The following is an 11,902-nucleotide window of genomic DNA, read 5'->3' on the forward strand; positions in this document are numbered from 1 at the left end:
TTAAATTAAATAAAATTAAATTTAATATAAAATTCAGCCCTTCAACCATCCCAACCACATTTTAGTGCTCAATCACCACATGTTGTTAGTGGCTACTGTATTAAACAGAACAGATATAGAACATTTCCATTATCACAGAAAGTTCTTTTGGACGGCGCTGGTATAGATGGTATTTAAAACCATAAGACTGGATAAGATCTCCAAGGAGTAAGAGTAGATAGGAGAAAGGAGCTATAAGGATTGAGCCTTGCAGCAATATAAATTAAGAGGTCTGGGAGATGAGGAAGGATCAGAAAAGGAGACTGAGAGGAAGTGGTAAGTGAAGAAGTTACTTATAAGAATGTGGTGTCCTAGAAACCAAGCGAAAAAAGTATTTCAAGAAGGAGTGAGTGATTAACTGTGTAAAATGCTGCTAATAGAGCAAGTTAAAGTGAGGACTGAGAATTTGACATTAGTTTTGTTAAAGGTCACTGATGTATTGTATGAACAATTCTTTGAAGTAGTAGAGAGAAAAGCTTTATTGGAGTGTGTTCACAAGAGAATGGGAAGATACGATTTTGATACAGCCAATAGATACAGCACTTGCAAGAAGTTTTGTTATGTACAGAAGCAGAGAAATGGGACAGTAGCTAGAAAGGTAAGTGAGATCAAGACAGCTTTTTTTTTTTTGAGGTAAGAGCATCTATAGTAGAGTTAGAAATTTTGATTAGGCAGGAGAGAGGGGAGAATTGTTGGAGAGATATTCTAGAATAGGCAAAGGAGTGGGAGCTGGTGCATAAGTGAAGAGGTTGTCCTTAAATTGAAGCAAGGGCAGTTTATAATAACAGAAAGAAAGCTAGGTTAATGTGTAGACAGGCGCAGGTAGTTGGGTAGATATGGTGATGAGAACTTGTAGAAGTTCTCTTCTGATTGCTTATATTTTCTTTCTGAAGTAGGAAGTCGAGTCACCCACTGGCATGGAAGAAGAGATCTAGAAGGAATGGAAAATGAACGGACTAGGGAAATGTAGTAGAATTGCCAGACAGCACTAAGGACCCACTTAAAGTTAGTGGTCACACATTTAAAATGAGAGATTAATATGGTTGTATGTTTATATCCAGCCACATTTAGCTACTGGTACACAGTAAATATCTTTAATTTAATTTAATTGCTATGGAAGGTCAAAGGGAAAAGTCAGAAGGAAAGCTTCACCAAGAAAGTACCATTTGAACTGGTTCATGAAGAATATGATGGAGTTTGGTATTTTGAGAGGAGGATTAAGGACGTTCCAGGTAATTGCAGCAACATATGCAAAGGCCGGGAGGCATGGAAGAGCAGAATATGTTTCTTGAAATTTTGGAAATCACTGTTGTAGGTTGTATTCTACCAAAAATATAATGTAGTGACTATGCAAGTTTAGACAGGAAAAACGTGCCTCATGGGGTTGTAATAAGTATTAAATGAGCTCACTAAATTCTATTTCTGTACTTTCTTTCAGATGATCTTAATACTCAGCAATATAAAGTCCTTATTGGTAACCGGGAATGGATGATTAGAAATGGTCTTGTCATCAGTAATGATGTTGATGATTCCATGACTGAACATGAGAGAAGAGGTCGAACTGCTGTATTGGTGGCAGTTGATGGTAAAGTTTCCCATAAGTAACATGACTCAATATCATGACCTTAGTTATTGTTTTATGTGTATTTTTGACAGACTTCTAAATTATGAGGGTTATTCAAAAGCCACCTAAATACAAAGTGAAAATGTTAGCAATACATAATTATTACCAGTTAATTAAAATTCTCTCGCATTTGCTGCCTGGCTTTGTTATTTTCCACCCTAGCCTATGTTTTAAAGCTAATCAAGGATTTTTTTAAAAAAACAAAAAATGATGTAACATTAAAGTAATAGCAAAGTAAAATAATATCCATAATCTCATCACCTAAACACAATGTCAGTTTTAATTGTATATATTCTGGTTTACATACAACACAAGAATTATAATATTAGTACATATACTACTCTTAAATGAGTATATTTTATTGTATGTAAATTTTACCTCAATGAAATTGAATAAAAAATAAAAATCTCTTATACAGATACTATTTTATTTTGCTTTATTTTATTTAATAATAAATGTTTTCCAATTTTATTTTAATGCTGCATAATTTATCAAACTTATACACTGTAATTAATCATTCCCCTGTTGGAAATTTAAGCTATTCCTAATATTTATTGTAAATAACACTTCAACAAATATCTTTGAGGTTTTAGGTGCTTTCTTTTGTTACATTATTTCTTAAGGTAAATTTCTAGCTTTGAGATTAATTAGTCAACATTTATAATTCTTGCTAAGTATGAAGGCAGTATCTTACTATGGCCTTTTTAGGTCTAGAAGGAAGCAGAAAATACCATCTACTTTTGGTTTAAAAATAAAATAATTACTTGCAGTGACTTTTTTCCCCCAGTATAAAATGCCAATTTTGTCTCTATCCACCTCCTTCATCTTAAAAAGAAAAAAAAAAATATTAGTTTTCAGTTTCATTTGCCTTTAAATTAGCTAGTGTTTAGGCTATTGGCCAATACTTCTCTAAGGAAAGAAAAAGTCTTTTAATATCTAATACGGGCCCTCTTTTCATTTTTTTATTAGTACCTTCATTAGTAACCCCTGGAATTTTCATGGGAAATTTTCATAACCAAATCTGGAGGTTTGCTGCAGGGTTTATGGTATAAAGTCTGTGTGAGGTCAGAGATATTTTTAGTTAAGCCAAGCCCTGAACAATTTTACTTCATAGAATTCTTTTTTTTTTTTAATTTCAAGTCAAAATATTATTTTCCTTTCACTGTATTCCAAACTCTCTTATTTTCTGGTGCTTCTATATTAGATGAGCTGTGTGGCTTGATAGCTATTGCTGATACAGTGAAGCCTGAAGCAGAACTGGCTGTCCATATTCTGAAATCTATGGGCTTAGAAGTAGTTCTGATGACTGGAGACAACAGTAAAACAGCTAGATCTATTGCTTCTCAGGTAACTAGTTTACTTAGTTACTGGGGCGGGGTATATGGTGACTTCTATTTCTTCATATACATTTTCTTTCTTGCCTTCAGATGCTAAAAAAATTCATATTATCTATTATTTTCATTATCACTGAGTAGCCATATCTGGTTCCTTAAAGAATTAACATGCTATGCAGGAAGGACTTTGGGCATTGTGTGCCACTGTAATAAGTTAAAAAGCTATTTGATTAGTTCAAGAGATGCTTAAGTGACATTGTGCAGCAGTGTCTGTTGATGCTTCTTTTGAAATGTTGCTCATATTTTTCACCAGTGCTGCCAGCCTAAGCCAGGCTTTCATTCTGTTATGCCTAAAATACAGCAGTAGCTCCATCCACTTCCCTCTCTAGTCCATCCTGAACACCACTGCTGGAACCATCTTCTTTATATACCACTTGACTGATCATTTTCTGCTTCTGACCCACACATTTGCCTTCAAAACTTTTTTACTTTGAAATACTCTTCTATTAAATAACACAAGTTGTGTACCTACTTATCGTCTGGATATATTCTTTGGCAAAGTGTCTTGGCAAAGTGTCTGTTCAGAGCTTTTGCCCATTTTTCTTTAAATTGCATTGTTTTCTTTCTTACTGTTGAAGTTTTGAATTTTTGGATGCAAGTCCTGTATCAGATATGTGTTTTATAAATATTTTTCCCAGAAAAAAAGTAAAATAAAAAATAAAAATAAATAACACAAATAATATATGAATACATTCTTATATAAAAAGTATAGAAGGTTATAAAGTAAAAAAAAGTGTCACCCTTTTCCCAAGCTCCTTGTCTAGTCCTATCCCCTCACTTTTTCATATGCATATATGTTTATATTCAAATGTATAATTCTGGTATTTTCCACATAAATTATATCAGTTTTGTTCAGATAGTTTAGCAGTTTGCTTTTTTTTTAAATATAATAATACATATGCCTTGGAGCTTTGCCTATGTTTGAACATACAAAGTTATTTTATTCTTCCTGCATTGCTGCATGGAATTCCATGGTATCATGGTATCATAATTTATTTAACCATTTTTCTAATGATGGGCACCTAAATGCCCAAATTTGTTGTTACAAGTAGGGCAATAATGTCCATCCTTGGACATATCTTTTCGTACATGTACAAGTATGTCCAGAATATAGCTAGATGTGGAATTACCAAGTCGAATGATGTGTGCACTTTGATAGATGCTGCCAAATACCCTCCAAAAAGACAGTACCAATTTATACATTCACCAGCAGGTATAAGGGAGCTCATTTCTCCATATTCTTACTATTACTGGATAGTATCAGTCTTTTAAAACTTGGACATCTGGTAGGTAGAACATGATGGCTTATTACTGCTAAATTATTTTTTTAGGTACTCAGGAATATTTCTTGAATTGAGTTTATTTTTCCTCATGTAGGTTGGCATTACTAAGGTATTTGCTGAAGTTCTACCTTCTCACAAAGTTGCTAAGGTGAAACAACTTCAAGAAGAGGGGAAACGGGTAGCAATGATAGGAGATGGAATCAATGACTCTCCAGCTCTGGCAATGGCTAATATTGGAATTGCCATTGGCACAGGCACAGATGTAGCTATTGAAGCGGCTGATGTGGTTTTGATAAGGGTAAGTCCTGTAGCATAAACTTTGAGGAGTGTGATTGGTCTACATGGTCACATAGTGTCATAAAGTATATCAAGCATCATGATTCTATCGTTAATTCCCATGCTCCCAGCCAATGAGACTGGGAGAATGTGAGATGAGAGTATGAGGAGTCTTACTAATTACTTCCAGACTTTCTCAGTCCAGTGAGGCAAATGAGAATGACAAACTTCTAAAGTGAATAAAATTTAGGAACATACGTGTAATAAAATTATCTTCAACAAATACTTAATGAGGTTATTTTAATAGAATTTAATCCCCGTACCAATATACACCCCTAAAGGTGTTTTCAGAACCTTGAGAAAAATTCCCAAAAAACATCTTCCAAGGCTGACTCAAATATCTGAGATTTGTAGTTAATTCACATATTACCCGAAGGTACATGTCATCTTCAGTATACACAATATCAAATGCAAAAGTTACTGTTAAGTTAGAGTCTCTCACTAATATCACAAATATTTCTGTTCTCAGAATGATCTTCTGGATGTAGTGGCAAGTATTGACTTATCAAGGAAGACAGTCAAGAGGATTCGGATAAATTTTGTCTTTGCTCTAATTTATAATCTGGTTGGAATTCCCATAGCAGCTGGTATGTGATTGTTCACTAGTATTGTTTTTCCTCTGAAGTCATAGAGACCTGTCATGTTGGAAGTTTTAGTTTCTTTTTATTAGTTTTGAACTCAGTTTTTATATGTAGCCTGCTGATATGCTGAGAGGTAATATTAAAATCAACCATATCATCAGCAGTGTTTATTATAGTCTAGAATGTATATACATTCTGAAAGGTTTATTTTATTTTACTTTATATTTTCCTGTAATTGCACATTTTAAAAATTTCAAACCTACAGAGACAACGTAAAAAATGATACAATGAAAACCTGTTTACCCTTCACCTAAATTCATCAATTATAATTATTATTTTTAATTTTATTAAAGTTATTGGGGTGACATTGGTTAATAAAATTATATAGGTTTCAGGTGTACAATTCTAAAATACATTGTTTGTTGCATTGTTTGCTCATCAATTAACATTTTGCCACATTGCTTCATCTCTTTCTCCATATACTCTCACACACGCATATATCTACTTACTTATTTTTTGTTGAAGGTTCAGAACAAATTTACCTTTAATCTCACTACCCAAACACAACTACTATTAACATTTTAGTATATTTCTTTCTGGTCTTTTTTTACCCTGCATCAGTTTTTATCTTGTTACATAGTTGTAGATATAGCATACAGAGAATTTTCTGCTCTTCACTTAACGTTATAATAGCCAACAGGCTTTTGTGTAAGTTTGGGGACCAGATATGAGAAAGATATTAAATAAAGTAATATGACCAAGAAAACACACTTCAGAATTGTGTAATAAGCATCTAATAATCTCCTGTACTTAGGGGCTTGGTAGGAGTTAGTAATAAAAGAAATAGTTATCACTTTCTTCTTGTTCTTTCTGGTTTGAGAGCCAAAGAAACACATAAAATGACATGAGAACAGTTATAAAGCTGTTGATAAATACACAAATACTGAGAGGACAAAGAGTAAAAGAACAGTCAATCAAAGACCAGAAAGATTAATTCATAGAACAAATGATTTAAAAAATAATATGTAAGTAATATATGATCACTGTAGAAAAAGAAAAATACAGATAAATTCATAAAACGTTAAAAGTAGAATAAGTTTATCTCATTCCCATTTTATAAGCAAATGTTAAAATGCCTGTCAAAACCAAATGTGGATGAATTTGTAGAATATGAACTCTCATACCCTATTGGATGAGATCGTGATCTTGCACAGCCACTTTGAAGAGCAGCCGAGAGATATCCACCTAAAGTTGAAGGTGTACCCATGTTATAACCCAGCAGCCTCACCTCTAGGTGTATACCCTAGAGTAATTCTCAAACACATGCACAGGGAAACATGCACAAGAAAGTTCACAGCAACACTCTTAGTGAAAAACTGTCAGCCACATAAATCTCCATCAACAGGTGGATAAATTGCTGAATAAATATCAAATGAGGACATGATTTGTATGTACCTATCAAAACACGTTGGTGGTCTCTTTAGTACTATTTGCTGTAACTAATACAAACCTGTTTCCTAGGAGTGTTTATGCCCATTGGTTTGGTTTTGCAACCTTGGATGGGATCCGCTGCAATGGCTGCTTCATCTGTTTCAGTAGTACTTTCTTCTCTCTTCCTTAAACTGTAAGTATGATGGTTTGCTCACGTTTGCGTTTTATATTCCTTTTATCATCCACAGGCAGTTTTGGTAGGTTTTATTATTGTTTTGATCAGTGATAATCCCAAACTGTCTTAATAATAAATGTTATCTATGTAATTATTACCTTATGTAGTCTGTGCATAGCAAGCACAAGCACCAAGTAGGGTAAAATCAGGTACATTGGCTCTGAGAGTTAGGATTTCTGATAATGTGACTCCACATGATCCCTGCTTCCCTAGCAGGGACTGCCTTTGTACATTTCATACCAGCTAAATCTCTTTTCATTTTTTAATGTAACAAACATCTAGTTCACATTTGGTTATTTCAAACTAGTATACTTTTACCTGTGTCCAGTTACAGGAAACCAACTTACGAGACTTATGAACTGCATGCCCGAAGCCAGATGGGACAGAAAAGTCCTTCAGAAATCAGCGTTCATGTTGGAATAGATGATATCTCAAGAAATTCTCCTAAACTGGGTTTACTGGACCGGTTTGTTAATTACAGCAGAGCCTCCATAAACTCACTACTGTCTGATAAACGGTCCCTAAACAGTGTTGGTACTGGTGAACCTGACAAGCACTCACTACTGGTGGGAGACTGCAGGGAAGATGACGACACTGCATTGTAACAGGCCACAGAGAGTGCTGCTAGCTCATGTTGTTATGCATTGACATAGCATTCATGATATCACCTTAGCTTTTCAAAATATTGAGAAAGGATTTTGTGCTGGTCTCATGCTCTTATGTTAAGGATTCTATTTGAATTGCTTTTGTTTAATATATAGCAAATATCTTTTTCAGGGCATCAGCTCTCAATATAGCTTTATTTAAAATGAATTTCCAGTATTTTTTGTTTTCATTAGTAACAGATAAGGTAGGCCTGCAATATTTACAAGTTCTACAATAGAAGATTGCCAAATTGCTGCTAAAGTGATAGATATATTTTTATTTGACAAAAAAAAAAAAGCTCAAGAAAAGGACAATTAAAAATTTGAAGATTTGAGAACATGACCTTGAGGAGATTCTTGAGCCCTCATCCCTCCCAGATTGGGGAATAATGACTTTCAAAGCACTGTATAAAGCATCTAGTTTTAGAAGGAAAACAGTAGAAGCTGTTTAAAAATAGATGTGCCTTATTACAGGCTCTCTTTCCCCCTTATTCTCCCTGTGTCTTTGTCTTTGCAGTCATTTTCTTAGATATATTTTCTTTTGTATCTTCTTTTGAGTAAGCTAAGTGTAGGTGGTTTTTCATTGATAAAAATAACTGATAATTTTTCTAATACCTTGTTGCTTTCTTTATCTTGTAGTTCAAAAGACCTTAAAGGTCCATAGGGTTCCCTGCTTCCCATCTTTCCATTGTTGTAAAAAGTATCAGATTCTTCCTTAAATGACTCCCCAGCTTGGTGCAGGCTTTCAATTCACTCCCGCTGAGTTCAGCTCTAAGTTATTCTTAGTGTAGACTATCAGCCTCAGTCCAGAAACTTAAGATTTTGAGCCTCTTCCACAGTTGATTTTTTCAAAGATCAAAGATTTTTAAAATTCATCTTTAACATATACGGGTCATATAAAATTACCTGGAATCACTAAATTTGTCCCTTTTTTTTGGAGAGAATATAAGACTTTAGCTGGTATATATAATTTAATAGATTTTAATTGTCTTTTAGTGTTTTAGATAACCTCTCAAATGACTTTAAAATAAAGCTACTACACAAAGCTGCTTTTACCAAAAATAAAATAAATTGTAATACAGAAATGAGAATTTCCCTAAGTTGTGATACCTTTCGGCAAATTTAGATTTTTCTCTAGAGTTTGCTAGTTAATGTGGTTGGCAAATTCAGGAGTTTGTTCTCATTGCCATATAAATTTAGAAATTCTTTTGTGAGTGCCTGGGAGTTAATGCACTGGTTAGAGATCAGGTACTTGTATCACTATTTAAATTTCCTTATTAATTGTAACATGGATTTCAAATGTAGAATATGTAAGTGAAGAGAACTCACAATAAATTTCTAATATTTTGTTCCCATTGCCATATGTAAAGCTGCTAGCACAATGCCTAGCACATAGGGTTTGTACTCAGTAAATGTTAGTTCTTTTCTCTGCTTGAGGTCAGTAATAAATATTAAAAATAATTTGTATAGGGCAGAGTCTAAAATCAGGTGGGAGTGAGAAATGGGTTTCTTCCCATCCTACTTTTTCTCTTATCTTTTCATACACACACACAAAAAAGTTTACAACATTATTCCATGCTGTCTTTTCAGATTTGGAAAAGATCTCATTTTTATCTCAGCTATTTTAAAGAGAGAACAGAAACTTTTGAGGAAGGTGCTATTAATCTAGAAAGGCAAACCCATTTTAATGAAATGTGAATGAGTTTGTATGTCTAGGCTCTTTTTTTAGACCAGTGCCTATACCATCTTCTGTGCTCTGAGTTTGATTTTTAATATTTGTTTCTTATTTTAGTTCCAGTGGCCCACCATACTATAACTTGTTTCTTCTCTCTCTCACGCTTGCACTCGCTCGCTCCCCCCTGCCACCCGCTCTCTGTAGCACGTGAACATAGCTAGTTACTACTTTTATTATTATGTGTGTATTTGAGTTGTCCTTTTGGCCCCACATGCCAAGGGACTCATATGTCATAGGATAGTGAGAAGAGTAGCCTATAGCCTGGGGAAAATCAAGGATATAATTCAGCCCTTACTATCAGAACAGAATATATGCTGTTTAGAAAGAATCCTGCTTTCAGTATCTATAGCCATCTTTGGATTCTCTACCACAAGTCTTTTTAGCAATCCTGAAATCACATTAGCTTCATAGAGCAGCTGTATTCACAGGAGATGACCAAAAATGTTGCTTTCAGTTAGTAACTAGCTTTAAGTAACTAGTTACTAGTGAGAACAAATTTTTAAATTTGTGTGTGTATGTGTATATATCTATTCATATATACATAAATACACAATTATATACAAACAATTACCACATAGAAGGAAAACAGATTTACAGTAGTCCCCCTTATCCGCAGGGGATACAAACCCTCCAGTGGATGCCTAAAACTGCAGATGGCACTGAACCCTACATATACTATGTTTTTTCCTCTACATACATACCTTTTCACTTAAAGGAAACATTTTACTGCTTCTCTTTGGCATATCCAAATTGCCAGCATCACTACTCTTGCGCTTTGGGCCATTATTAAGTAAAATAAGGGTTACTTGAATACAAGCACTTTGATACCTCGACAGTCTAATAACCAAGATGGCTACTAAGTAACTAATGGACAAGGAGTGTATACAGCGTGGATACGCTGGACAAAGGGATGATTCATGTCCTAGGTGGGATGGAGCAGGATAGCGTGGGATTTCATCATGATACTCAGAATGGCGCACAATTTAAAACTGATGAATTGTCTATTTCTGGATTTTTCCATTTAATATTTTTGGACTGCGGTTGATCATAGGTAACTGAATGGGGAAAGCGAAACTCCAGATGAGGAGGGAATACTGTGTATTTGAATTTGATTTTTGAATATTTGAAGTTCTTTATTGTTCCTTTATCACTCTTCTGTATTCACTCAGCAACCATGCCCTCAGTCTGACGATAACAAGGATATTTTGATATCCAGCGCTGGTTCAGACTTAATGATAGGGCACCTTTAATCCAAAATATCCAAAGATGACTTTTGAATTTTAAAAGTTAAAACAGAACTAGAGTATTATGTTGTAGTCTAAAGAAGTATGGCTATCATTTGTGAAAATAGAAATGTTATTTTTTCTGGTTTAATATCAACATTTTAGCGTTATCTCTGATGCCTTGTGAACAAGTAATTTTATATTGTGCTTTAACTTTTTAAAAGTTATTTTTTCAGATATATTTGTTATTCAGAATGCTTAAATAGCACTGTAGGTATTTCCAAAAATTTAAGCTGCATATCTTTTATGTACACAGCTTAAAATCAAGAACGTATGTTCTTAGAGAATTTTTTCCATTATTTGTGAATCTTACTTTAAAATTATTCTACTTACTATTTATTTTACTCTATTTTGTTATTTTCTTTGGATGAGGCATCTGGTTACTGGTTGTTTTAGTAAGAATAAAAACATTCCTGGAACCACTCCCTTTGAATTTTTGTTTACTTAGTTCTTACTTTTCTATATTTAAAAATAGTATTTTACCAAATATAAAAACATAGATTCATGCCAAATTATTAGCTATTTTTACACTAACTTTCTGTGGTCCCTTGGAAAGTTTATCTGGTATGAGTAACGAGATAAAGCACACAAGCAAGAATTCTTGTTTTCCAATTAAAAGAGCTTCTGTAATGGCATTGATAATAAATGCCTTTTGTAGCCAGAACCAGGCGTCTCAACCTTGTTTTTAGTTAAGGAAATGTTAACTAAACATTGTCAAACATTGATTGTTTGCTACCCAAAAACAGCAGTGGACGATGTTGTGCAATAATCATCTACTATAGTCAAGACATTCAGTAGTTTGTTTTTTCATAAGCTTGTAATTGATCATAATTTGAGATGCCAAGGATGTGCCTTCAACTTTATAATTATAGTATTGTAAAAAAAAAAAAGTGTTGCTTAATGTGTGTCCTATCATTGTTAAATCACTCCAGCTCTACCAACAGTTTCTCAAACCATACCCTGCTTTTTAGTTTAGTTTTTTTTTTTTTGACTATTAATGATTGGGCTGGATTGGATGCAGCACCATGCATTCACAAAGAATGGGAGGGAAGAAGCCTATTTTCCTTTAGACTCCACTTGCTGTATCATTTAGTGAGGATGAGAAACAATGAAAGGAATATAACTGTCCTCTTTTCTTTGTAGTTTCTAATACATTCTTGATAGATTCTCTACCTCTAATGAGCTAAATATAGACGAGTTTTTTTGTTTGTTTTGTTTTATTTTTTTTTGCGTTTGGGGAGCCCTGTACAGTGTGTTTGCGGAACCCATCCAAAAGACGTTCTTATATCAAACACTGCTTTGAGTGGAGGAAGAGAG

General features: G+C 33.9%; 1 protein-coding gene across 3 annotated transcripts in view; it reads left to right on the plus strand.

Moving 5' to 3' along the window:
* The window catches only part of ATP7A (ATPase copper transporting alpha), a 77,204-nt gene that overhangs the window by 25,229 nt on the left and 40,073 nt on the right, over positions 1 to 11,902 (plus strand). Inside the window, exons 13-18 of one of the 3 annotated variants that reach the window (XM_039849327.1) lie at positions 1,478 to 1,624; positions 2,868 to 3,010; positions 4,435 to 4,638; positions 5,146 to 5,263; positions 6,779 to 6,881; positions 7,252 to 7,916. In XM_039849327.1, the coding sequence (XP_039705261.1) occupies positions 1,478 to 1,624; positions 2,868 to 3,010; positions 4,435 to 4,638; positions 5,146 to 5,263; positions 6,779 to 6,881; positions 7,252 to 7,528 (992 nt within the window). In that variant the 3' untranslated portion in view covers positions 7,529 to 7,916. Of the gene's footprint in view, positions 1 to 1,477; positions 1,625 to 2,867; positions 3,011 to 4,434; positions 4,639 to 5,145; positions 5,264 to 6,778; positions 6,882 to 7,251; positions 7,924 to 11,902 lie in introns of those variants that run through there. The other 2 variants (XM_039849321.1, XM_039849336.1) reach the window with 2 other exon arrangements.

This window comes from Pteropus medius, unplaced genomic scaffold (genome assembly GCF_902729225.1).
Source record: "Pteropus medius unplaced genomic scaffold, Ma_sr-lr_union100, whole genome shotgun sequence".
NCBI classification, from domain to species: domain Eukaryota; kingdom Metazoa; phylum Chordata; class Mammalia; order Chiroptera; family Pteropodidae; genus Pteropus; species Pteropus medius.